Source organism: Hyaena hyaena, unplaced genomic scaffold, assembly GCF_003009895.1.
Source record: "Hyaena hyaena isolate Hyena2069 unplaced genomic scaffold, ASM300989v1 scaffold_57, whole genome shotgun sequence".
In the NCBI taxonomy this organism is placed as follows: Eukaryota; Metazoa; Chordata; class Mammalia; order Carnivora; family Hyaenidae; genus Hyaena; species Hyaena hyaena.
Window position 1 is genome coordinate 1674756 of NW_024080690.1, and position 27977 is coordinate 1702732.

A 27977-nucleotide genomic window follows, 5' to 3' on the forward strand; every position below is an offset into this window, starting at 1 on the left:
TCTCCGAGGGAGTGGCCCGAGGAGATTCTAAAAACAGTTTACTCTCCACATCCCTAGTTAGAACAGAGCCCAAAGCACACTGCCCGGAGAACTTCTGATCAGCTTCACAAAGAGCAAGAAGAAACTTTTGCACCTTGTTTCCTTTTGGCTTAAGGACTTTCTTTGTAATTGAGCACAGACCCCTTTGTCTGGTAGGAAGAAGACGGGTTCCCCTGGGCTGGCACTTGGCAAGTTTCCAGAGAGGGCGAAGCCATGTGACCCGCCTGGTAGCTGGGGCCTGTGTGGAATACCAGCGACGGGCGCTCTGACAGTGCGTTGGCCAAGCATACACAGCTGTCATCTGAACTGCCATTGATGCAGCTTCTAGAGACTCAGTCTTGGCCAAAGGATTCCCCAGAAGGAAAGCTGAAATGATGGTGCTCCTGATACTGGGCAAATAAGAACAAACCCCCAAAAGCACCCCACAAAAGGATTGAACATAAAGGCACTTTATAGAGCATTTCAAAGGTTTATCATCTTCCACCGTGGACATCTGCACATATTTGTTGGGTGAGTTTTACTCCCCATGACAGGAAGACTGTCCATGAAGATTTGGAAACATGCCCCAGGATGGGTGCTCAGAGAAGCTTGTGGAAAATTCCAAAAGACAGTTCAAAAGATCCAGTCCGGGAGTCAGCAAGGGATATTTGTTTCATGGTCACACTCCCCATTTCCCACCCCTGCATCCCCCTTTCCCAAACAGGAAATGACTCTAGAAAGACAGCTCAGTAGTTGGAGATTAAACGTAACAAGCCCCCAACCGTGACATGAAGGCATGTAGGAGAGTAAACATAACACCCACAAGAAACAGAGCGCTGTTTTTGCTTGTTTGTGTGTTTTCTTTTTTCCAGCATCGAGAGTATTTCTGCATCTAAAATGTTATGCTGGAAGGCGGGCTGATCAGGTAACACCATCTGGGGTTTTCCGCAAAAGTTCTGCTGCTTTACGAAGACTTCCATCTGATTAAAGAAAACACCGCATGGACCACGTACAGCAGAGTGGCCACGTAGGCAAACACCTGGAACCAAGATAAATCACCATTAATGGGAGTGAATGGGGAGAGGGCGACGCATGGGCCATCAACACCGACCAGCCGCTTGCATGGCACTTGGCGATGATGGACCGAAAGGGTGTGCTCCACTGCTGCTTCCCATCATTCCCGCAGGATGCTTCCCATCCTTTCCTGCTAAGCCTGTGGCCCCAGAATGCTTTCAGCACAGGGCTCCAAGCGGCTGGATTTGGCGTTGCAAGGTCCATTATCTGTCATCACATATCATCATGCTGGTGCCACCCAACTGGAAATGGGGGCCCTCAGAGTCCCCTCAAATGATACTACTCTTCATGGGAAACTTCCTTCCTCTACGCCAGTAAGGCCAGAACCCACCAGCTGATTCCACTGGCCTTGGCTAAGAGACTATGAACACCTGGGTTGCTGGCTCTGGTTAAGGTCTTGATGCTCCCTGGCCATCCTCAGACTCCTGCTGGAATGTTATTCTAGGAATCTTAATTTCACGAGCTTGGGCGAGGGTGCCAGGCTCACAGAAGTGAGGGACTGGGATGAGGAGGAGGGATTGAGGCTTTTGCAAAAAAGAGGGGGCTTACTGAGAAAGCTGCTAGAAAGATCCAGTTGGTGTTTTGGCCCTGGAAACAGGGTAAACGGTCACTTTGTCCCTGTCAAGGCCCTGACTTGCGGTGTTCACGTGGGCACCATCTATTCCTATCGCCCTATTCTGGGTGGCTGGCCTCCCTGAAGGCTTGCCTGCCCCCAAGTCAAATATCTACACCTGGTTTTGTGACCTTGGTGTTGGGGTCAAGAGTTTCCAACCCAGGCACCACATTAGGGCAGCTACGGTTCCGTGACTCTTAAAAATGCCCATAAACACCAGCAGTCATCATGCCTGCTCTCTCCCTGCCTCCACACATGGGCGAACTCTTCACCCTCATTGGCCAGAGGCACTGAGTAAGCCGAGTTATTTAATAACCAACTTAAGGGAATTCATCCGGGAACCCTTAGCTACCATCTGAGAGGAGCGGTTGTACGTGAGTGAGCAGTACCCCCCAAAAACACCTCTCCCTGTTAGATGGGAGCAATTGATTATCTGGGGAATTCCACACGCAGAGCCTGGACAGATGCACCTCAGATGTCCCCAGCAATAACAGGAAACAGACACTTATTTTCCAAGCAAGGTCGAGCAATGGTACACTGGGGACACTGAGAGCCAGGGAGGTGCATGCATATACTTAGGCCTTCAGAAATCCCTCTCCCTAAATGGCTGCCGTTGTTATTTCAGCTTTCTGCAGAAATTTCTAGCTGCCCTCAGTTAATTCCCACCAATCTCAGGGATCCCTTTGGCACAGACTCTCCGCTGCCAGCAAAGGAAAGAGGGAGAAGCTTAGCTTTTGAGACAGGTCCAGCTAAGTATCACAGAGAGGGGCGAGAGGCAGGGCCACATGCTTTCAAAGGTCAGGGACGTGTGGGAGAAGGTCTCGAGGTGCCTCCCTATTCCCTGGCTGGCTACCCCTAGGAAAGGCACATTGTGGTTGGGCAGGGTCTCCCCGTGGACTCATACAACTGATATTTTGAATAGAAAGATGTGACTTTACATTGAACTGGGCTTATATATCTCCTTCAGCCCAGTACCTTGGCCTGCTGGCAATATTTTGATTCTTGATTCTGGCACTCCTGACCTTGCCTGGGCATGTCCATGTATATCTCCTTCAACTAACAAAAATGGAGGGACGTGATCACTTGTGGAGTGGATAAATCGATGTTGGTATAGCCAATGATGGAATGATATACAGCAGTGAGAATAAACACTCTATCTCTCCACCCAAAAACGTAGATGAACCTCACAAACCTAAGGTTGAAAGAAAAAAGCCAGACATAGGGGCGTCTGGGTGGCTTAGTCGGTTAAGCGTCCGACTTTCGCTTGGGTCATGATCTCACGGTTCGTGGGTTCGAGCCCCGCATCGGGCTCTGTGCTGACTGCCAGCTCAGAGCCTGGAGCCTACTTCAGAGTCTGTATCTCCCTCTCTGACCCTCCCCTGCTCACACTGTTTCTCTCTCTTTCTCTCCTAGAAATAAATAAAAATATTAAAAAAAAAAAAAGAAAAAAGCCAGACATAAAAGAATACACACTCTATAACTCCATTTACATGAAGTTCAAAGGCAGGCAAAACTGAACTAGGCAGCTAGAAATCCTTCGTACGGATGCATGGTCATAGCGGTAGCAGGACAAGGGGACTCTGGGAGCCATTTATGATGTCTTATTTCTCAGTCTGGATGCTTGTGACGCAGAGGAGTTCACTTTATGGAAATTCATCAATCCGTACAGTTGCATCCTACTCACTTCTCTGGATGTATGTTGCGTTTAGGGAGGAAGAAAAAGAGAAAAGTTGGAAGACAGTAGATCACAGTGGTTCTCAACTAGAGATCTGCCCAGTGCGCAGAGGCCTATCGGGGTTGTTTCATCAAGTGCTGACCCACTAGCCATGTTCCATGTGCATTTCACTACTATCTGCAATAATTTTATGGAAACTGTCAAATGCCTTGCTGCTGATGTCTGTTTGGAGAGAAGGCCTCTGGGTTTGGGATAGGGGGAGGTATGAGGCTCTCTTAGGTAACAGGAGATGGAAGAGAGTCATTTGAAGGATGATGGAGGAAGTGGGTTACCAGCCCCCCAAGGGAAGGAAGAACAGCCAAGGTGCTTCCTGGCTGTGTTACTATTTAGAAACCAGCCATCTTGGAAGATGAGCCAATATGGGAGACATTCCCACACTGGGGGACATTTGAAGGGGTGCCAGGGCCCATAAAGTGGCCAAGTTTCTGGAACTGGAGAGTAGGCTGGGAGCTTAAGAGGAGCATGTGGCTTCCCTGGGACAGGGGATGGGCCCATCGGGACCTGATGACAAGGTTTTCAGTAACTTTCTTCCAGACCCCACCCTCTAGGAGCAGGAAGAACACCCCCGCCACACCCCTTCCTGGCGCCCAGCAGTGCCCACCCCTGTGGGTTTCCTCTCAGCCTCTGCTCTACTCTTTCCAAAAAGTGGGGACCATTTTGGCACCTGGAGCTGGCATCTTGTGACCTATCATCACATTTGACCTTGGTTTGTATGGTTCACAGGCTGACCTCTAGAAATGTGAGGAGCACTACCTCCTGAAGCTTTTTTCTGTTTCTTAAACATCACTCATGGCTAGAAATACATCTGATATGGAGAGTTTGCATACTGGTGGGAGCCCACACATGCAGAACTCTGGACAAAGGTTTTATGAATCGAAACATTCTCCTACTCTCTGTCATTCCGATTCATCCCATTAAGAAGAAAATCCATTAAAAAGAAAATTGGTGGACCTTGAGTCCACCAATGTGTCTGGTCCCATAGTTGGAGAACGCTTCTTTTAGAGCGCAGAGGCCCGCACGCGGCCTCCGCCCTGGCCACACACAGCTGGCACCCCTGCTGGTTCTGCTGATGGGGTAAAGGAGGCTTAAGACCCCGGCCCACCCACTGCTCGCTGTGAGGCCTTGGAGGAAGGTGTTCAACATCTCTGTAGTCCTGAGGGAGTTGGACAGGAATTACCATACCATTTCACAGATGAGCAAGCTGAGGCACTTGCTCAAGAAAATGGTGGAGGCGTGAGCTCTGGCCCCTCCCCTTCCAGCAGGTTCTCAGAGCTGCTACGCAGGAGGCATCGGTCAGTCAGAGCTGAAGGCCTAACTGCAGCAACAAACACCCACAGCCGAGGGTTCTGGACATGCTGGGCCCAGAAAGCCTTCTCTCCAGTCCCAGTTCCAGAGCCAGGGCTTGGTGAGACACTGGCTACTAGATTTTCTGTCCCCGACTTCAGTGCTTCCCCGAGCCTGACTGTGTGCTTTGAGGGAGACCCAGGAGACCCAAGTGGCCAAGCTCACTGCTCCAAATAGATGCTAAGAGTGTGGATGGGGGTGCCTGGATGGCTCAGTTGGTCAAGCATCCAACTCTTGACTTCAGCTCAGGTCGTGATCTCACAGTTCTTGAGTTTGAGCCCCGCACTGGGCTGTCAGTGCAGAGCCTGCTTGGGATTCTCTGTCTCCTCTCTCTCTGCCCCTCGCCTGCTCTTTCTCTCTGTCTGTCTCTCAAAAATAAATAAAAACTTAAAAAACAAAAGAGTGTCGCACCTTCCCTGGACACCAATAATTCATGGCCACCTTGGAGCAAGTTATTCACATTCCTGGTGTCCTGGTTCTGCATCTGTGAAATGGGTATAATAAGAGCACCTACATCCTAGTGCTGTTATGAGAGTTAAATAAGATCGGTCACAGAGAGCTCAGAAGTTCCTGGTGCTCATGGTCATTTCCCTTTTGCAAAGGCCAACCAGGCATGGACCCCTGGGCCAGCCCAGGCCTGGGCAGTGCAGCGCTGAGCAGAGGGCCAAGGGGAGTCTTGGACACATCTCCTCCCTTCTCCAAGGCTTCGTTTCTTCAGAAATAAGGGGAAGGTTTAATTCCTTTGAAAGTCAGTGAACTGAAAAACAGAAGGGAGGGTCCAAACAGCCTTCTGCTGACCCTCTATCATGGGCGGTGGGAGTTGGGAACAGGAGCAAATTGACTGGGGGACTCACCACAGCAGAGATGTTTTCATGGTACTGTTTGTACGTGTAGCCTTCCTGCATCCCGATGGTTGCCAAAGCTTCCAAGACAGAGGCGCTGAGGTAAAACAGGGCAGCAATACAGTGATAGGCTGCGTCCTGCAGGGCCAAGAAGGGCCGTCAGAGAGCTGGGCAGCCGCTACCCTCCTTGTCCCCTCCCGGCACCGGCTCAGGTCCTGCCCACCCCCACTCCTGTCCCATCCCCCGTCACCATAGCCCCGCCCCCTCCTCACAGAGCTGGTTTTATCTCACTGGTTTGGGGGCCAGGGGCAGGACTTAGGGGAGAAGGCATGCTGCCTTCCCTCGAGGTGGGATCGAGTAAGAGGTGGGGGTCAGGAGGGGTCTCACAGGTAAACATTGGCTCTGGCCCTGAGCAGTGTCATGTGTGGTCAAGTCTCAGTTTAGATGTGGCCTCGGTGACCAGTGCAGGGTGAGAGGCCCAGGCCATTTCCACTGTGGTTTTGTCTCGTTGTTGTTAGTTTTTTGGGGAGGGAGCGTGGGGGAGCTCCAGGAATGTTTAAAGGCAAGAAAGTACAAGAATGGGGTTTTGAGTAGCTGTAATTTGGAGGCAATTTTGAAAAGTCTAAGTAGGAGGCCTTTTGAGAGTAAAGGCCTGGCCCAATGGCCCTGCCATCTTCCATGGTAAGTAATGGCCAGGTGTCCCATGTATAAATTTTACCCCCCCCCCCCCGCCATGGGCCTCAAGGTAGAGCTTATGCAGAATTATGTCCACGGGCCATCCCTTGCCCATTTCCAAGTCCCTCTCTGGGGACCCTGCTTTAGAAGACCATCACTGGGCGCTGGCCAAGAAGCCTGGCCTCACGCTGGGCAGCCAAGGCCCGCCTCCAGGACGCTGCCTGCCCCTAAGGTGGAAAGCAGCCCTCCTGGACGTTGGGAGATGCCAGCAGGCACCTGGCAGGTGCAAGTGGCATGGGGAGGGGTGGCTGGGCTGCTGGTTATCCATGAGAAAGGCAGTCATGCAGGAGAAAACAGAGCAGGCCCATCGGGCAGCCACAACCAAGCTCTGCCTTCACCCTCTCCTGACCTCCTGGCTGTGCGGAGCCCTCAGAGGGCTGCTGGGGACAGCTCAGAGCCGAAGGGCTGGCCAGCTCAGCCCTGGAACTCCCATGGCTAGGAGACATCTATGGGCAGCCTCACCTAGCACTGGGAACGCAGCCTGCCCGGGGGAGAGGGTCCAGTACCCACCCACCCACATCAGCCATCCCAGGCTGGGACTCACCAGGGTGACCCAGGAAGTCTCCCCGCCGTGGGCACCAATTATGTACAGGACAAGCAGGGCTGTGGTGGCCATGAAGCAGAACACAGACACAAACATCACCCAGCCCTGGACCAGGGGGATGGGCACCAGGGACGAGGCAATGAGGATCCATACCAGGCCCCCGAAGACCTGCAGAGGGAGGGAGGGCAGGGGTGAACGTCAGAGCAGGAGAGCCCACACCCAGGAAGGGCCAGACCTGCAGGTCACACTGGGGCATCAGGGCCAGAAGAACAGGAAGGAGGCAGAGAGGGGCTTTCCAAGCCCCTGCTTGCCTGCCTTTACCCATGTTTTAAATACAATCTTAAATTTTTATTTAACAAAAAGGTCTATCACACTTACATGCCAGGCACTGTCCTAAGCACTTGGCAAACAGTAACTCAGTTAATTCTCACAACCCTAGGAACCAGGTACCAACCCATTTGTCAGATGGGGAAACTGAGGCACATGGGCACTAAGTAATTTGTCATCCCAAGACAGGACTTAGGGCATCCAGCAATATCATTATTCTGAGGTTATGCCCTAGATTAAATCCTAGTATTGTGACATTGAAATATCTTTTCTTTTTACTTTAAAAAAATGTTTATTTAATTTTGAGAGAGGGAGAGACAGAGTGTGAGTGGAAGAGGGGCAGAGAGAGAGGGAGACACAGAATCTGAAGCAGGCCCCAGGCTCTGAGCTGTCAGCACAGAGCCCGATGTGGGGCTCGAACCCATGAACCATGAGATCATGACCTGAGCCGAAGTCAGACATTTAACCAACTAGGCCACCCAGGTGCCCCAAAATATCTTTTCTTTTATGAAAGGTTAGTGACCAGCAGGTTCTTTTGGTCTTTACTTGGCAAAATAGATTGATCACACTATGTCATAAGCATATATATTTTTTTAAACTTGACCCCTTAAATCTCCAAGTCCAGGAAGCGCTCTGATTACTAGGATCAGGGCTGGAGTGCAGAGTCAGGCCACCTCTTCGGGGGGCCTACGGCTGGCACAGGAGAAGTGCTTCCCTGCCGTTATCCGGAAGACGCCCCTGTTGATGTCCAAAGGCTCAGTGAGTCCCATGTTTTCAAAGAGGTTCATAAGGACAGTGTAGAGGTCCTGGCTCTCCAAGGACAAAGGCACACAAACCCAATCTGGGACCTTCTGGACTTCTCTTCCCCTCTCCCTCTTCATTGTAGGGAAGTCAGCCTCATCCACTGTCCCCGAACCAAATAAGGACTGTGCTTGGGGAGGCTGGGACGCAGGTGGAGAGGGCTCTGTAGTCAAAGGTCTCCAAGGTACTTCGCAGCATCTCGGGGCTCTGGACGGGCTGGACTGCCCTCCGAGTCCTGTGTCCCCTCCCTTGTGAACTCAAGCGTACCCTGATTCCATCTCCTGTACCAGCTGCCCACCTGCTACGGAAGAGACCACCGTCCCCACAGGTGTTCTCTGAGCCTCTCAGCTGAGAAGCATCAGGAGAGAATCACATTTGAGAGGAAAAGTCAGAGCAATGAAGAATCTAGAGTTATCAAAACCAAACTGGGCCTGACGAACCCGATATGGGCCTCTCTGACGAGAAAACCTCTTCTACTGTGGAATCTGAGGGTGCCTGAAGGCACTAGCAGAGGCAGCGGGGCATATTTTACAACTTGCAGTCATTGGAGCAAACAGATAAATACAGCGGTTACATAAAAATCCTTAGGCCACCGTAGCATAAGATGTGTGTAGATTTCATCCATCACTTGCCTTTAAGATCACATGGATTACTTGGCCTTTTCCATAATGGGCCCTGACAAAGGGACGTGAATGTGCCGGTGGCTGAGAACTTGGGTGTAGGAGGTGCAAGCGTGGCATGGATAAGTGGGGGAACCGGGCATGCCTGTCTGGAAGGCAGAGGCAAGGACCTGGGATGCTCTTCTCCTGACCATCCAAGGAGGACCAATCTCAGTTAGGTTCCCTATTCATATGGTCTCAGGGAGTCCTGCCCTTCTCCTTTGCAGCGCCCAGCACAAAACAGGTGCACTTGGGAGAATATGGCACTATCCCTGATCATGTGATGGAGAGGGTGAGGTCCCTCTTGCTTACGGCTAACTCCAGGTGTGCAACACCTGCCCAGCTGTGCATCAGTGTCTGAGTTAGTTAACTGGCCTTCAGGGTCACATGTCAGATGGGTATGGGTAAGCTGGAGTGATTTATGCGCCCATCCCAAAGGGACAGTTTGCGTTGCACGTGGAGGGGAGAGTGTGGGGTCAGGGAATCCTGTGAGGGACCCAGTGGGTTGGAGGGGCTTGTACGTGGCCAGTGGACATGGCTTTGAGGAACACTGAATGTCACATCAGGAAATGATTCTTTTTCTTTCTTTTTTAATGTTTATTTTTGAGAGAGAGAGAGAGCACATGAGCAGGGGAGGGGCAGAGAGAGAGGGAGACACAGATCTGAAGCAGGCTCCAGGCTCTGAGCTGTCAGCACAGAGCCCCACATGGGGCTTGAACCCACAGACCATGAGATCATGCCCTGAGCCAAAGTCGGACGCCTAACCAACTGAGCCACCCAGGCGCCCCACACTGTTTTTATTTTTAAGGTAATGATACAGTTATTTTGGACACAATTAACTGTGAAAAGCATATGAGGTAAGTTAATGCACAGGTGGTCCTGAAAATGGCAAAATCTGAGAAGACGGCTCTCAGACTGGTCTGCAGACTCATGTAACTTTACCTTTTTCAGCTAGATTTCTTCCTATGTGACTGGGGAAGGAGGGGGGATCGAAGTCAGAGTGAAGCCACCGCACTGAGTGCCTGCTGGAGAGTCCTGAGTACACACCAGGTAGCCTGGACGCTGAGCTCTGGCACCCAATGCAGAGGGAAGCTTTAAGGTAATCCAGACACTTGAGCTGCTTTGGTGCTCTCTCTCTCTCTCAGACTCCTGGAGACCATGGTAAGAATACCTGTCCATAGGAGCAAAGCCCACCCTGGGTTCAACCCCAGCCCTTGCCCCCTGGTAGACAGACCTCAGGATCCTGTCCTACCTCTGGCACTACCTTGCAAAGGTCCTTTAAAAATTATGCTTTTTATTTCTTTGTGTGGTTTATCTATAGCAGTAAGTTTCAGAGTAAGATGGTGGGAAGCAATTCTCTCTTTTACACAGCTTTAATGAGATATAATTCACGTACTATACAACGCGGCCATTTAAAGTATATGGTTCAATGGTTTGGGGATGTATATACAGACACGTGCAACCATTACCCCTAGACCCAATTTTAGGACATTTTAGTCACCTCAAAAGAAACCCTGTAGGGGTACCTGGGTGGCTCAGTCAGTTAAGCATCCGATTTGATCTCAGCTTAGGTCATGATCTCATGGTTCATGAGATTGAACCCCACACTGGACTCTTGCGTTGACAGTGTGGAGCCTGTTTGGGATTCTCTCTCTCTCCCTCTCTCTCTCTGTCCCTTCCCCCACTCTTTCATAAATAAATAAATATTTAAAAAAAAAAAAGGGTGCCTGGGTGGCTCAGTCCGTAAAGCGTCGGACTTCAGCTCAGGTCATGGACTTCAGCTCAGGTCATGGACTTCAGCTCAGGTCATGATCTCACGGTTTGTGGGTTTAGGCTCCGCATCTGGCTCTGTTGGACAGGTTGGAGCCTGGAGCCTGCTTCGGTTTCTGTGTCTCCCTCTCTCTCCCCCTCCCCTGCTCATGCTCTGTCTCTGTTTCTCAAAAATAAAGAAACATTAAAAAAAGAAAGAAAGAAGGAAGGAAGGAAGGACGGAAGGAAGAGGAAGGAAGGAAGGAAGGAAGGAAGGAAGGAAGGAAGGAAGGAAGGAAGGAAGGAACCCTGTACCCTTTAGCTATTGCTCCCTTCCCTCCCTCTCACCCCTAAGAGGCCATTTCCTGCCTCTGTACATTTCCCTATTCTGAACTTTCATATAAGTTGAATCGTATAGTAAAAGACGGGCTTTTGCAAATGGCTTTTCCTTTAGCATAACGTCTTTCAAGGCGAGCAATTCTCTCTCAAGTTCACCTTTGCAAAACATCTACCATCACAGCACACCCCCCTGGCCCATTGTGACCCCCACCACTTTCGGGGACACTGAGTGAATGTGCCTCGTTTCTCTGGAGCCCCCGAGCCGGAGCCCCCGGAGGAAGCACTGGTTTGCAGGGCAGCTCCGAAAGCAAGCATGCCGCGGTCCTGCCTGTCCCCGGAACGTATTTTCAGTCACACATCGTGCGAAGGTCAGGTCCTCACAGCACAGATGAAGCGATGAGAACGGGGTGGTGGTGGTGGGGGGGGGGAGGGTCTGCCCCCAGAAGACGGGCAGGGACCCGTCCCGCATCCCGCACAGCCCTGCCCCATGGGTGCCCGGGGCGGTGGGGGGGGGGGAGAAATGTGAGGCAGCAGCTGAGGAAGGGGCCGCCATCTGGGAGGGTGCTGGGGTGGAGGCAGAACAATGGTGAGGACAGGAGGGGTACGTGGGAAAAGAGGAGGCTGAGCCGAGGAGGGAGTCTCCTCTCAGCTGCGTGTCTGGGGAAACCTTCCCGCTCTCCTGAGAAGCCCGGTGCGGATGCGCCTGGGAAGCCAACGCAGCTGTAAGAGCTGCGCATGCGTGGAAGCTCCGCCCCTCCCGGGCAGAGCCCGCAGCACCCGCGCCTCGCAGCATTTGCACCCCCAGCGGTGGCTCAGTCGTGAGTCCCCCCACCTGCCGTGGGGCGCTCCACCAAGCCGCTGGAGGAGCTGCAGCACGAGTCAGTCCCTTGGGCTTTCTTGTCTGCAGTTGGCAGTTTGCAGCCGTGTCTCCACATTGCGGGCTGGTGCACGCTGGCTGACACTGCGGGTGTGAGTGTGAAGCTGCTGGCGCTGTGCCCAGCCACAACCCGGGTGAGACGCTGTTCACCCAGGAGGCCAACAGCCCTCAGAGACAGATGCAGAGGCAGCCCGTTTATAGTGCTCGATGACTACCAGCCCCGAGTGGGCAAAGCGGCCTGGACTGGTTGAAGGGAGAGGTGGCCTAACTGGTTAACTGGGTCTAAGGGTCAACAAGGAGTGGCCTTCCGGAGGGAGGAAGTATAATAATATAATTAAAAATATAATATAATATAGTATAGTATAGTATAGTATAGTATAGTATAGTATAATATAATATAATATAATATAATATAATATAATATAATATAATAAATATGTCGAGTCCAGAGGATGCTGAAGGAGCAGTGAGGGCTTCAGAAAACCAGGGAGCTGGGCATAAGGAAGGCAATGAGACAGGGAGAGTGGCTGGAGATGGGGCTCAAGAGGGGTGATGCTCAAGACAGAACTGATTGCCAGGCCCTATTCCATGCAAAGCTGGGGTTCAGTGTGAATCATGGGGCAAAGCCAGTGCCTGCCCCACTTCACCTACTAAGTGTGCAGAGAGCAAACAGAGAGAGCAAGCATAGCACCCACACCCGGGGAGATAAGGCATCCTGGGCAGGGAGCAGTCCACCCCATCCTGGCCTCAGGACCCCACTGGCCAAATATTTGTCAACAGAAAGGGGTAGGTGAAGGTTCAAGCATTTCCCTTTGTAAAGAAAACTCCACGCGGCTCCCAGCTCCCCGGTGGCCAATGCTCAGAAGCAATCATTTTAAAACACAAGTGGAGGCATGACCCGGTTCCATTCGTCTCTGTTAACAGGCCAGACTTCCCAGCACCCCCGAGCTACACCCAGGTCACCGTCCTCTGTAACCAAGATGGTGTAGCTGGCTAGGGTGGTTGCAGAAGACAGTCTATAAATTGGGTGGCCTGAGTGTCATCTGCATTGAGCTCTCTCTGTGGGGCCCAGATCCACAGGCTGGGAAGTGCGGGTGGATCTGGGCTAACACCATGGTTTGCAGCCCTCACTCTACACTAGAATTGCCTGGGACAACCTGACAAAACACTGATGCCCAGGGTCTGACTCAAGTGGAGAGAAGCAGAGTTACAGCACACGCATCAGACATCCCAGGCTGTTTGCCAAAAGCCTTAGAACACATTTCCATAACACAAACCCTTGGATTATGTTCTGGTAATTCCTGTCAGACAGAATACGGCCTGGCGCCTGTCTCCAGCGCCTTGCTTGGCTGTCCGGCGGTGCCACTGAGATACCTCGCCAGTTCCTCACTGGGCTCTTGGTGCAAAGCTCCCTTTCCTCCCCTCTCCTCGAGCTTCAATCCCTGTCTTGCCTCCAATGTGAGATTAGCTCGTCCTTGGGTGTCAGGCAGATGCAGGGACCTCAGTGTCCCTGAATGGGAATGAGCTGGAGGTCTGAGGCCCCTACCCCTGCTGTTTCAAGACAGGAAACCACCTGTCTTTAATTCAGTCCAGTTTTGGATGCTGAGCGGGGTTGAGATTCCCTAAGAACCAGAGGTCATCTAAAAAAACCAAACGAAAAAATTTCAAAGACTTAAAACGAGTTTATAAATCATGGCCTGCCCAGTCCAATGATTTTTGTGGAAAAATATTTCCTCAGGAGACAGTCTTTAGGGGAGCTCTTGTGTAAACTCAGAGAAGCTTCTCAATTTTTCTTTCTGAGTTAATCCACAGGAGGCAGGCTAGCATGGTTAAGAGTGTAAACTTCAGAGACTGATTACCAAGTTTCAATCTCAGCTCTGCCACTTACAACAGGGTGGCCTGTTGTCTCTGGGCAAGTTACTTAACCTCTCTGTTCTCTGTGTGAAAAATAGTGACAACAACCGTGCCCACCATATGGGATGGGTGTGAAAGGGGGTTATGTCTGTGGAGTGCCTGACAGATGGTGAGTGCTCTGAGCGCTCACCGTCTCAATGGCCAGATGATGAGGCAAAGCCTCATCTGTCACCATGTGAAAGACGAGTCTAGGATCCAATAGGTCTAGGATGTCAACATGTACGATTATCCATTCCAAACCCTACTGGGACCCAGAACTTAATAATAACTTCAGAGGCTCCTGGGTAGCTCAGTCGGTTAAGTGTCTGACTCTTGACTTCTGCTCAGGTCATGATCCCAGTGATTTCTGCTCAGGTCATGATCCCAGGGTCGTGCGATCGAGCCCCACATCAGGCTCAGTGCTGAGTATGGAGCCTGCTTGGGATTCCCTCTCTCTCTCTCTCTCTCTCTTTCTCTGGCCTTCTCCCCCACTCGTGCGTGAGCTCTCTCTCTCTCAAATAAAAATAAAATGACTTCAAAACCATTAAAAAGAGAAAAACTGATGATCTTCGAGAAATCTAAAGTTGAGAAAAATGTGTCAGCCTTTGTGGAAGGAAACACAAGGGACACTAAAATATGAGAGCTCCTTCCTTCAAACAATGAGCCTTGGTTCCAAAAGGGGGAAAAAGAATCCTCCAGCACATTCTTGAGATTCGTATGGTGTGTCCATTGCTTGAGCAGAGGTGAAAGAGCTCTGCATCCACAATTGTCCAGTGTTAATGCTGCACAACTGGGATAACCGAAGTCAACTCAGAAGAATTGCTCAAATTCCCGGGATGTTTTTCTGGGATTCCATTTTGCGTTGCCAGGGTTTTCACAAGCGGACGCTTTTCCAGTAACAAGTTAAGGCATGAACTAAAGAGGACTTCCCATTCAGGACTTTCCACACACACACACACACACACACACACACACACACACGCCTTGGAGCCCCGCATCGGGATTCCCAGTGGCTCTGGAGGCATGGTGTGTGTGCCCTGCGGGCACCTGTGGACAGGAGTTTGTAATCTGAACTCTTGAGAAGGAAAGGAAACTGGTTACAGAACACACACTGTGCACCTAACACTAAGTTGTCCTGCCACATTGATCAAGGGGGTCACAAATCCTCTCCCCAGGAAGGGAAAGGAAAGGTAAGGTGGCCACACCAGGGGAGACTGGTCCCAGCCGCTGTGAGCTTCGAGCCCTTTGGAACAGTAACCTCAGTGGGTGTTTCTGGAAAGCTCCATACTCAATGGGACTATTTTAGTAGCCAGGGGTTATTGCAATGCTAGATAGGCATGTTGTGTAGGTGGCCTGACCAGTATAGTAACTGTGTGCTCTAGGAGAGACCCGGCCAGCTCCAGGGTTGGGTGGCTATGAAGATTCATCATTCTGTGAGTTAGAGTAGAGGGTGTGTATGTGTGTGTGCGTAGAGGCTGGTTATGGATGATCTGTTGCGGAGCAGGGAAATGGCAGCAAGGGGAAGTCAAGGGGACATAGGTACCAGGTGGTCGGAGAGTGCACAGAGAAAGGTCAGAGGGAAAGACCAAAACCCCAAGACCCCGAAGCCTTCCCCAAACTTCCCTTGGCTCTTCTCTTCAGAAAACAGGTCTGAGAGGAAGAATGGGGGGCTCCTTTCCTGTTCTGAGAGGTGGAGATGGCAGGAAGCACACATGTGGGGTTTATGCCGGCTTCTTGGGTTCTCCTGTGAGCTCCCCCCACCCCCCGCCTGGTGTCGAGGAACTCAGGCCCCCAGCGTCAAAGGAGAGGCTTCCTGCACTTGCCCAATCACTCATTCATTTATTCATTCATGCATTTAAGAGATGATAAGGGTGCCCCTGACCATGGCCAGTAAGCACTGAGCCAGGTACACCTATGGAGGCAGACCTTATCCAAAGACATGCCCTAAAACAGAGTCCATCTCTCCCTTCCAGTCTTGCTGCCAGGCTCCACTGGAGCAGTTCTGGGTCCACCAAGGACACAGTCAGGTCCTGATAAAAGTACTGCCACACAATGAGGGTGATCAGCTAAATACCTCTGCCTAGAACAGGGACAGAGCCCAATGTGCACAGATCCCTTATTTTAACTCTATAAGGAGGTGTCTGTGGGCAGATCCCTGCCCCCCTATGTCAACTGACAAGGCAGCTTAAGGGGAGTCTGACCTCTGAGGCTACTCCTGAGGCAAACACCGGAAGTGGTGTTGAGGCCGCCTGACTCAGTTTACCTATGCAAGTTGCTCTGTCCTCCTAGCCCCTTCATCAGCAGGCTCATCTGTGCAGAAGGACCCATCATGCCATTACCCTTCCCAAAGTAGGCTTCAATAGTGTCCCTTTATCTAGTCTGGAGGTAAGGCCAGGACTCAGGGGGCCTTGAGTCTGTTTGTGAAGAGGGAGATAGAGACTTGAGATTCAAAGGGATGGGGGTGAGTTCAGGTCGGCCACTGACATTAATACGGTGGGCGTGGACTGAGAAAAGACCCCTGTCTGGGCCTGCAGTCCCCCTTCTCTAAAGTCCCTAGGAGATCTCTTCCACAGTACCTGCCACACCTGTGTTTCAGGCACTGGCCACTGATCACTGATCAGTACTATCTCCCTCCCGACGCAGAGGACAGTCACTCAATCCTGAATGAATGAGACGTTCTCTCAGGTCCACAGAGCTAGGGGCTTTCAGACAAGCATGTTCTCATTTGAATGGAAAAGTTTCCTAACCACATGGGCTTTACCCAGCAGGATAAACAGAAACAAGGAGATTCCATGAAAAATACCAGAAGCCATCTATAAAAGAGCAGCAAATCTGTGGAAATTCTAGACGGATGGGAGTGGCTTCAATGCTAGAAAAACAAAAGGTACTAATGGGGATCACCAAGTAGGATAGTAACACGGTGAGCCACCAAATAAAACAGGTATGTATTATGCATATGTACCACCCATCTGCAGGGCCCAGGGCTTCCTTTCAGGGTCCTGGCGGTTCTTTCTTAGGAATTGGTGGTAACTGTCAGTTTCACCTTCATCTGCCCTTGGAGTCAAGGACTCCTCTTGTGATTCATAAATACTAGCCAGGTGGGAGGTGAGAAGTTAGCCCCTGTCCAACCAATGCATGCTACCAACAAATGCTTCAGAGTGTGCAATCTGTGCTGAGAACACGGACAGACTTAGGGTCCAGGCAGGAGACATACCCAAGCAACAGCCTGCGGTACAGGTGCCAAATGCCAGCAAAGGGGTGGTCTCAGGGTGGGCTTCCAGGTGGGGGTAGTAGTGAAGCCCAGGCCTGAAGGATAGAGGACTTAGTCCCGCCATGTCATCTGCACTAAAGGAAGACCTTGAATGGAGACCAGTGGAGGACTATGGGCTCGTTCTGGAAAGTCCTAGGACAGAGAAGTGAGGTGGAATCTTTCCTGCCAGTCCCCTCTATTCAACTGTGTCTGGCTTATCACCAGCCACCAGGCAGGACGGATGCTTAGGGAAGTGAGGGCACACTTTTGTGCCAGAGGCTGCCTTCTTCCTTAACCAGTGCCCTTCCAGATGGCAATACACTGACTCTGAAGACAAATCATTTTTGGAAGGCTTAATCCCAGGCCCGCTGGCAATTGGTCCCTTCCCCTTGGGCAGACGCAGCAATCTGTGTGGCACTGAGAAGTCACAAAGCTCTCCCCACCCATCTTGGCACCAAGCTGGTGGGGTGGTACATGACAGAGGCTTAAGACATCCCCTTCCTCTGGGGCAGAAGGGTGGCCAGGGGCAGCTCTGAGCAGAGGAGCCAGAAATCATGATGCTGCTGGCTGGGTCCTACAGAGGGTGGTGTCTATGTGGTACCCCAGAGACAAGGCAAGTGGGCCCTCAACAGCCCCACCCACTTTCTTTTTTTTTCCCTTTGTATTGCAAAATTTATTTATTTTTATTTTTTTATTTTTTTACAAATAGTTTATTGTCAAATTAGTTTCCACATAACACCCAGTGCTCATCACCACAAGTGCCCTCCTCCATGCCCATCCCCCCTTCCCCCTACATCCATCAGTTCTCAGTTCTTGTCAGCATTCAAGAGTCTCTCATGGTTTGCCTCTCTCCCTTTCCCCCACCATTTCCCCCCTTCTTCTCCCCCTTGGTCCTCCGTCAAGTTCCTCCTAATCCTCCTATACGTGCAAACATATGATATTTGTCCTTCTCTGCCTGACTTATTTCGCTCAGCATAACACCCTCAAGCTCCATCCATGTTGCTACACATGGCCAGATTTCTTTTCTTTCTTTTTTTTTTTTACAAATAGTTTATTGTCAAATTAGTTTCTACATAGCACTCAGTGCTCATCCCCAAAGTGCCCTCCTCCATACACATGGCCAGATTTCATTCTTTCTCATTGCCATGTAGTATTCCATGGTATAGATAAACCACATCTTCTTGATCCATTCGTCCGTTGATGGACACTTGGGCTCTTTCCATGTTTTGGCTATTGTGGAGAGTGCTGCTATGAACATTGGAGCCCCACCCACTTTCAAACCCAGCACACCTCCTGCCTCTACACTGCCTGATGTGGTGTAGGATGAGTCTTATGGCCCCCACCCTGCAGTCACCCCCTTTCAGCAGGGATTGGCTGCTTGCTCTCGAAACAGTTGTCTGAGTCATTAGTAAATTAATAAAAGTGGTGCTTAATAGCTAGTCAGCAGTAACTACGTGCATCATGTTATTTTAAGAGCTTTGTGCGTAATATTCCTCACATCAATCCTCGAGGTAGGTGCTATTATATCCCCATTTTATTGATGCAGAAACTGAGGTGTGGTCACATGCTCACACCCCCACAGCTGCTGAGTACCAGCTCTGACAGGCTAGTTGAGGAGCCTCGGTCACATCCACCTTGAGTGTGGCAGTTACCCAAGGTCACCCACAAGCAGTTCACCATGAAATCTTCCCCATGTCTAGGGTCGTTTTGGAAATGGTCATGAGAACAGCAATAAGAAGTGACAGGAGACTAGCCCATTAGCCTTCACCCTGCTCCCTCCCAGCAGCCCTGGGTTAGAGAGAATTGTAAAGGAGGTGGCTTCTGGAAGCAGGCTTCCCCTCCCCCACTCCTCTGCCTACTCAATAGGCTCTGTTCTTTCAGAGGAAAAGAATACCAAGGTTTGTGTTTAAGACCAAAAAACAAGCAAAAGGTCAGAACACTGAAGGACATCACTCTCTTCCGCAGGCACAGGCCTGGTGGTTCTCATCCGGGGGCCCAGCAACAGGATGTTGGTCAGGACCCGCACCCCCCACCCCCACTAACAGGTATAGGGATGCCAGCTTCACATTCACCTCCTTCCCCATCTGCTCCGTTCCTGGACTGTCCCCCCGGCTTAAAGCCTGGGTTCTTGGTTCTCTTTGGGCCTTCTTCAAAGCTGGATCCAGGAGTTTCAGGGATACCCTCCTCCTCTCACCCCACTCCCCCTCTTCCTGCACCCTTCCCTCCCAGCCCAACTGCAGTATTCTAACAGGAATCCGGGGCTATGGTGTGGAATTTCAGGTCAGCTGAGCCTGGCCCGTGCCTCTCCCCGCTGCCCGTGCATATCAATGTGTGATGGCTGGTGACAAGGCTTTTCTTTTAGTTCCTACAGATTTTTCTCAGGCCTCAGGGAGTTGTTTTGCCCTCATGTGGGCAGAACATTAGCTATTAATGAGATGGAGTGGTAGAGAGCCTGGAACTAAGCATGGCAGAAAATCAATGCCTGGAAAATAATCATGCTGTTGGTGCCCAGCCAGGAGCGAAGCAGGAGCTAAAGCTTTCCACCAGAGTGTAGAAAGCAAGTCGAGGCCCCACAGTGCAGAGAGTCCAGGAACCTGCTCCAGGACCTCAGGAACAATCTGGAGCCTGTGAGGAGTCAGTCTACACTTGCCCATGGCATTAGTGCTTCAGGGTCGAGGGGTGTCACTCATTCACTCACTCACTGTCCTCACATCCATCAGCGCCGCAAGAGAATACCCACCGGAATATTTTAGTGCCTGCCTCTGGTGGCTTTTGGTCCAACCCACTATGTCCTCTATGTCCAGGGACTGAAACTTGAGAGCCCAGAAGGAAGCCCCAGACAGGCTTGTGTAGAGGGTGGAAGTGGGGCTCAACGATGAGTCCATTAGGACTTAGCCCCTAGCCCGATCCAGATCTCCACTGGCCAGCCCCATGGCACCTCAAGGCAGGCCCCATGTGGTCCAACCCCAGCCCTCCTGCCCCACCCATAGCCCTTCCCTGAGGATGTGCCTAAGCCCAGAACAAAGGCTGTGCAGAACTGGCTTAGGCTGGCAGCACAATGTACCCCTCCACCCTCTGCAGGGTGCGGCAGGTGTAGGTGCAAATAGTTAGCCTTTGTCCCTGGCCTGCCTTGAGTGACCTGGTGAGAGCTGTCCCTCTCCCCTGCAGCAGCATCTGGGATCCTCCTACTCTCCCCTGAAAACACTCAGAGAGAGAGGATGCCTCATGCCACCTGCATGGAAAGCTTAAAGGCAACCTTTCTCAGTGTAGCGTGGTTGTGATGATGTATGCATGACCATGTGGGGGTTGAGCCCCATCATCACCCTAGGCAGTTTCCAGAGAACAGCTCAAAGTCACAGACTCTTGATCAAAGCAGTCCTCTGGTTCTTGAAAAACCAGAAAAGTCACTTCTCAACTCCAAGAACCCCCCCACCCCCCAGAGACCTCTACCTATAATTCTTCCCCTCCCTTTAGAGGGGCCTATCAACAGGCACTCAAAACCTTGCTGAGTCAATAGCTTATCAAATGCAGATTCTTGGGCCCAGCCTCGACCTAGTGACTCAGATCCTTCAGGATCTGTGAGCTGCCCCTTCTCTCCCCCAGGGAATGAGTAAAGGGAAGAAGGGAACCAGGCCTTGCCCAGGGTTGCCAGATGGACAAGGCTGCCCTTTCATGATCCTTTCTGCTGCGGGCAAAACTTCATCGTGGGTGTTTGGGTGAACACAGAAACCTGGATGTGACTTGTTGTCACTACAAAAAGTGCCACCCGGGAGACCGAGTTACCTAGGTAAGCTGCACCCCCCCCCGCCCTCCCCCACAACCCGGTTGGCCCAGCCTCCGTAACCTCCCAGCCCCAACAAATTAGGTTTCTGTGATTCCACATCTCTTATCTCCTGTGAGTTCTCATGCTGTCTTCTCAGTGTAACCAGAAGGTGGACCACCCACCAGAAAACTGCTTCGCCATCCTATCCCCACCCCACCCGCACCACCCAATCCTGGCCGCTGGTCCCCAGGCAGGTGAAAATCTAGGGCAGGTCTCCGGACTTGTCCGGTCACTCTCCAATAATAAAAGTCCCCGTTCACTTTGGGTGAGAGAAACAGCCGCATTTTAGTAGCTGCTGTGTCCAGCTCACTAGAAGAATCGTAACCGCAAGCCCAATCCACGTGCCCCCACGCCCCCCACTCCACCTCCAGCCCACAAAGTGCACCCCAGGAGCGGTGGCTCTCAGTAGTCGACCCTACTTCTCTGAGCTCCCCAAGTCTCTCTTCAGTCCCTGCCATTCTGTCAGCAGCCTTCCTTCTTATAGGCTGGGGAGGAGGGAGCTGAGCTGATGTTTTCTGGCATTTCCTTCAAAAGTTCTGGAAGGGGGGGGGGCTGTTATCTCTCCTGGCACTTCGTAAGAGAAGTTTCCTCTGGCCCTGGCCAGGGCTGAGGCGAAAAGCATCCTTTGTTAACCTTTGTTCCGTGAATGGTGGGCCAAGTGTCACGGAGCCCCTGGCTTAGAAGGGAAGAGGAGGAAGAGGAAACAGAGACTGCGGTCCCCAAAGGAAAAAATCCTCCTTGGGTGAGGACAGGGGAGCAGGCCAGAAGCAAAGCCCTGGCGTGACTTGTTGGGAGAGGGGTCATCCCACCCCGAGCCTGCCCATGTGGGGTACACCAGTGTCCCCGCTGTGTATATCAGCAATACGACGTGTGTGGCTCTGAAGGTGCTTGGTGCTGGGACAGACAGGGTCATGGCACCTGGCCGGGCCTGCCTTCCACTTCCTGTGACGAGCCTGCAGCATTCAGAGGTCTGGGATAGGTGTGCTGGGCCAGGGTAAGGTTGCCATACACCTCACCTACGCCTCCTCTGAGCCACCCCCCTGTGGGCAGTTTCCTTGCTTTGGGAGGGGGTGGAGCTCCACCCAGTTCGCTTTGGACGCTGGCATCTGTGACTCCCAGGCTATTGGGAGGTCAGGCATGGGAGTGTGAACTCTGAGTCATCAGCTCATTGGACTACAGATTTTATGCATTCCCAAGCATTTTACACCCACTGGGTGGGTTTGCAGAAAATGACAAATTCTGATGCTGTCAAGTGTGGCACGGCTGAGGAACAATGGGCACTTGCCTACACTGCTGGCAGAGGCTGGAAGGGTCCAGGTTTAGCTCAAAACTTGTACAATTTGGGGACCTTCTTTATTTTTTTATTTATTTATTTTTAAATGTTTTATTTATTTCTAGGAGAGAGAGAGAGAGACAGCGTGAGCAGGGGAGGGTCAGAGAGAGAGGGAGTCACAGACTGAAACAGGCTCCAGGCTCTGAGCTGGCAGTCAGCACAGAGCCCGACGCGGGGCTCGAACCCACGAACCGCGAGATCATGACCCAAGCGAAAGTCGGACGCTTAACCAACTACGCCACCCGGGCGCCCCGGGGACCTTCTTTATTAAAGAATATGGAATAAGGCAGGGTCTGGGAAGGGGCCGGAACCTAATCATGCTTCATCAGCTTCCGGGTAACTTTGATTCTGGGCTATGTCAACTAGAGTTCCCCCTTTGGACACAGATGCAGTAACATCTGGGAAAACAAAGATGTGCATTCCCTATGAACCAGGAGGTCAAATCCTCCCTCTGTATTCTGGGAAGAAATCCCTAAACATGTAACTAAAGAGGCACGTACAAGAATGTTCTTGGCAACGCAACAGCAGAAAGCAACACGTTGAAAATAGCCAAAATGTCCAAGAACAGCAAGACACAGTGTCAACCTGGGTAAGCCTCAAAACAAATTTGTATGAAAAGTATGTTGCAATGGAATAGGTAATGTGTGTGTGTTACTATTTTCATAAAGTGAAAACATAAAATAATGCCATGCATAGTTCACCTATGTTAGGTAGGTATTCAGTAAAGGTCTAAATAAACCCTGCTCTGGAGTAATGAACACCACATTCAGCTTAGGGATTGTCCTGAGGGTGGAGGGAAGAGAACATAATAGTGGACCTTCAGGTGGGCTGGATAGCATCTGAAAAGCTTTACTTCCCTAATACTAAAAGTAAATAAGGTCAACTATTAAGATTTGACAAAGTGGAGTGATAATTATGCGGGTGCCTTTCCTGTGATATATTTCTTCGCTTTTGTGTTTTAAAAAATGTAAGCCTACATAACACAAAATCAACCATTTTAATATATGTGCTTTTAATTAATTTATTGTTTTTGGGAGAGAGAGAGGCAGAAGACAGAGCATGAGCAGGGGAGGGGCAGAGAGAGAGGGAGACACAGAATTTGAGGCAGTCTCCAGGCTCTGAGCTGTCAGCACAGACACGGGGCTCAAACCCATGAGCCTTGAAATCATGACCTGAGCCACAGTCAGACGCCCAACCGACTGAGCCACCCAGGCGCCCCAAAATTACCCATTTTAAATTGACCAGCTCAGTGGCATTTAATATACTCCTGTTATGCAATCACCACCTCTAACTGCAAAACATTTTCACCACCACAAAAGGAAACCCTGTACCCTATCCCTCTCATCTCAGTCCCTGGAAAACCACCAGCTTGTGCTCTGTCTCTGTGGATTTACCTCTTCTGGATATTTTATATAAATGGAATCATACAATATATGACCTTTTGTGTCCGACTTCTTAGCATAGGGTCAAAATTTATCACTTTTGTAGTATGTATCATTACTTCGTTCCTTTCTATGGTTGAATAATATTCTACTGTATGCATATATCACAATTTGTCTCTCCAGCCATGGCACTGGGGCTATTTCCACCTGTTGGTTATCGTAAACAGTGCTGCTAAGAACATGTGTGTACATGTACCTGTTCAGGTCGCTGCTTTTAATCATCTTGGTTAAAAACCTAGGCATAGAATTGCTGGGTCAAATGGTAATTTTTTTCCCTCAGGAGCTACCAAACTGTTTTCCAGAAGCAGATGAACCACGTTACATTTCCATCAGGAATGTATGAGGGTTCTAATTGCCTCACATCCGGGCCAGCACTTGATATTTTCTATTTTTTTTTTTAAAGGAATAATCACCATAATTTCACATGAAATTGTACCTCATTGTATTTTTTAGCTCATTTTCCTAATGATTAATGATGCTGAGCATCTTTCCATGTGCTCATTGGCCATTTGTACAGCTTCTCTGGAGAAATGGCTACTCAAGTTTGTTGCACATTTTCTAACTGGGTGGTGTGTCTTTTTGGAAAGAGCGTCTGAGAGACAACTGAGGCACCCTAGGTCTCTCAGGAAGTTGGGGGGAAGGGAGGGAGGTGGGGGAGCAGGGTTGAGGTTAACGAGGAAAAAAAATCACTTCTCAGACAGCTGAGAGGAAAGTTCCAAGCAGGAGAGAATTATTTCTTTAGAAGCCCCTACTATGTCAAGTCCCAAAACCGCCGCAGGAGGAGTAAGTTTCCACGAATCCATGGTTCTGAGATTTCCCACACCCAGCTTTCCACTTTCACTTGGTGGGTTTGGGCGGCGGGGTGGGGCGTATCCTCCTGTCCACCCAGCAGATCGCCCAGCTGGGCGGCTCCTACCCTCAGGAGCCTTCCTTCCGCTAATTTGTGATACCAAGAGGAGAGCACTGGGAGGCTTATTCTCTCTGTGAGGCCAGCACCCCCCACCATCACCTGCCCAGGGCAGGAGGAGGAAGGTGCACCAGAGTCTTCTGCCTGGGGCTCAACTAACACATTCTTCCCTGACTCTTGTTTTAAGGCTCCTCAAAGAGCTACAAAGGCAGAATAAGCCACTCATTAGGGCAATTTAAGAGACACTAGGAAGACGTTTTGTTGCTTACATATCTCTCTTGCCCCATCACACCTCAGCATTAGCCCTCATCTCTTTTGGTTATGAAACGTCTGCCTTTGTAAAGAGTAGCCTCTGAAGGAACCACCCGGTACTTATTCCCAAGCCACAGGTCTATACGCTCTTTCCAGAAATCCAGCGCTAGGCAGGCACAGGCTAACTGCTGGTAGAAGCACTCAGATGAGCCATTTGGGAAAAGAAGGCTCCAGTGGATGCAAGTCCGTCCCCTCTGGGCCTGGGTGTCCCTATCCATAAGTGGTAGGACTGGGCTCAGTGGTGTCCAGACTTCCTTCTAGATGCCACTTCCTTGATTCTGGCTAGCTCCAGGTTTTGAAGTCATTCTGGATACATCCAGGTTTTGACTCAACTCACACAGCTTCAGCGATACCGTGCCCCAGGGAACCTCAGCCCCCTTCGCCCTTTCCTCCACAATCTCCATGGAGACCAGAACCTGCTCCCTTTGCCGTTCACACTCCTGCCTCCAATCAGACAGTAAGAAGCCGGGGGGTGCGGGGGTGGGTGGGGGGGAAGGGGGTCCCGTAGTTTTACACAGTCGGGTTGGGACGTTTTCTTTTTCAACCAACTCTCCAGGCGGCCACTTCGGAGGTGGGGGTGCAGGGAAGGAGTCTCTGTGGCTGCAAGGCACCACACCCACCGAATAAATACACCACACCCTCTCCCAAGTTAAGGGTCCGGAGCTCCTGCGGAGTTTAGGCAGAGGGCAGCGGGAAGCTTCCCCACGTAGTGATCACCTTCCCAGAAACCTAGAGCAGGAAGCGCTCTCCCCGGCGGCGGAGGCTGTGCGGCTCCCGCTTAAGGTGGCGGCCGTGGGGTTCCCGCTGCTCAAGGTCAGCCCAGGCACAGGACCGTTCAGGCCAGTCCCTCTCCCCTCCCCCCACCCGCCGCACAGCGCAGAACGACTGAGCAAACGACGACCTGTTTGATTATTTCGCCGATCAAAGGGGTGGCAAGTACGGTCACTCGCCAGAAACTTTCAAAGGCCAGAAGAGAATAATCCAGATTCTACTTCTCCTACGACACCGACCCAATCTCCAAACTTCGGTCGGTAATACGTACTCGGGTTTCTTTTTATTTATTTATTTTTTAAACGAAATCCTAACCCTGGGAAAAGCTGGGCACTTCTACAAGGACGTCGCTCTCCAGTAAAGGCATACTCAGGGCGGCACCTGTGAAGCGAGTTGGGCGCGCAGCTCTGGAACCTGCGCACCACAAGTGAATCCGGGGCCTGTGTCCAACATCTGACCCATACTGGGAATTCGGTTTTTCCACCTAGGTCCTGGGGACTGTTTACCCCATTGCCCTTGTCTAGAGGGGGGCCAAACCACTGGGGGGTGGGGTGGGGGTGGGAGGAGAGAGACTTTCCTCACTGTGGCCCCGCTACCCGGATGCTCCGGGGACCCGTGCAGCCGCCACCCATCCCGCCCCTTCCCTGGCACGGGCGCGGGCGCGCCAGCCACTCACAAACTCGAAGATGAAGAGCAGGTCGGGGAAGGTGGTGAAGACCGCGAAGCCACTGGGCAGGGTACTGCCACCCGACGCCGCTGCGGGGGCCATGCCGGTGTGCTGGCGTCGGCCTCGGGTCTGGACGCGCGCGGCTCCGGCTTCGCACTGACCGCTCGCTCGCTCTGCGGAACCCAGTGGCCCGGGCGCCCCCGCGCGCGGGTTAAGAGTAGGGGAGCCAGGGGCCGAAAAGGGAGGAGCCCTGGTCACCGCCCGCCCCGGCCCCGCCCAGGTCCCCGGTGCGCGCCGCGGGCGCCGCCCTTGACCCACCGGGAGAGTGCGCTGCGGGCTGGCAGAGCGGGAGACGGGAGACTGACTCCTGCGACCGACCTCCGGCGCCGCCTCCCACCCGCAGCGGGACAAAGCCGCTTTGGCGAGGCGCTTCGCACGCTTTGCACGTGATCACCATCCCTTAAGAAACATAACCATCAATAACTACGCCCCGCGAACTCCCCAACGTGACACCCCTAGGGTCACCTTTGCTTTACCTGTTCTTAAGTTGGGTGTCCTTCATCTTTCCCCTGGGCGCGTTGATACGCGCGACCTTCGCGTTCCGGCTCAAGGTGGGAACAGTTACGCTCGGCTGCGGGCTGGCGGTCTGCAGGGCGGCGCCGAGACCAGCTCTGGCCACCCACGCCTTCTTCCGTCTGCTCTCAGCCTTGTGACCCCCCCCCCTCCCCGGGAAAGGCTGGGGGGGGGGGGCTGGGGCAAGTCTGCATGGAATTCAAGGGACAGGGGAAGGGGCACTTTTAGAGCAGATTTATTCCCTTCTCTCAGAGTGGGTATCCGGGGCTCCGTGTGTAGGAGGACTCCTCACCATGTCCTCTGACTGCCTGGATTGTGTGCATGTGTGTGTTTCTGGACTATGATTTTACTTATTCTTTTTTTTTTTTCCTTTATTTTTAAACAGGTATCAGACTCCAGTAGTTGCCCATTTATTTTAATTTAGATACTGAGTTTTCTTCTACAAATCCTAAAGCCCCAAATCTGCTGCCAGTTCAGGGCATGGCCCTGGCTCACACTTCGCAGTGCCTCACCCACAGCAGGTAGCAGGACACAGGGCTCCCTCTCTCCAGTGGGACCCTCAGTCTTTCCCCTCTACACAGCTCTTTTTCTCCCAGTTTCTATGGAGAGAAGTAAATTCTTGGACACATTTTCCAAAGCAAAAGTCCATGCCCATGAGCTGTTCATTCTGACTACTTATGGGGAGAGACCAGGCAATTGAAATGAGAAAATCCCACTGTGCCTCTGTGAGCCTCAGGGCTGCTGGCTTTGGTGGCTTGAGTCCTAGGATGCCACTGTGTCAGGGCCCATTAACCAGGTCCCCAGGGCCAGGACCTCTCCTGGCCAAGGTCAATGGAAGGCTTGTCCCTTGCTCCCTGAACACCTCATCTGACCCATAGTCCTTTGTTTGATGTTCGCTTTCCTGACCACACTCTACCTCTTGCAGGGCGTCCACCACCCCCACCCCCTATCTGCCTGCCTCCTTCCCTGATGTATCATATCTCTGGTGTCTAGCCAAGAACCCAGCCCATGGTAAGCGCCCCAGCCCATGCTGGGATGGACCCAGCCTTGTGTGTGCTGACCGCCCAAGGAGGAAATTAAATGACTCTGAACATAAAGAGTATCAGTAAGAAGAGATGGGTCTGTCTTCATTTTACAGCAGAGCTTTAGGAGGGTGCTCCGAGCCACTTGCAGATGATTTAGGTGGTTCTTATTTATAAGACGCCCAGGACATACTTTGGTTCCCAGCAGGATATGAAAAAACAACCCTGGTCACTAATAACTCACTGCAATGTTTGTGGTCTTCTTAGCACCATAGTGGGTGTGAATGCGGGGGTCAGTCCGGGTAGATCTGGGGCGTCTGTTAAAAT

General features: G+C 51.6%; 1 protein-coding gene across 1 annotated transcript; it reads right to left on the reverse strand.

Moving 5' to 3' along the window:
• Window positions 1–472: 472 nt before the first annotated feature.
• On the reverse strand, window positions 473–26696 carry MAL (mal, T cell differentiation protein). Its single transcript, XM_039231743.1, has 6 exons — window positions 26592–26696; window positions 26374–26514; window positions 26065–26228; window positions 6906–7073; window positions 5639–5764; window positions 473–1057 (listed from the first exon to the last, which is right to left on the reverse strand). Exons 2-6 carry the CDS (start codon window positions 26510–26512, stop codon window positions 983–985), a joined length of 672 nt encoding a protein of 223 aa, XP_039087674.1. The 5' UTR covers window positions 26513–26514; window positions 26592–26696; the 3' UTR covers window positions 473–982.
• Window positions 26697–27977: the final 1281 nt, after the last annotated feature.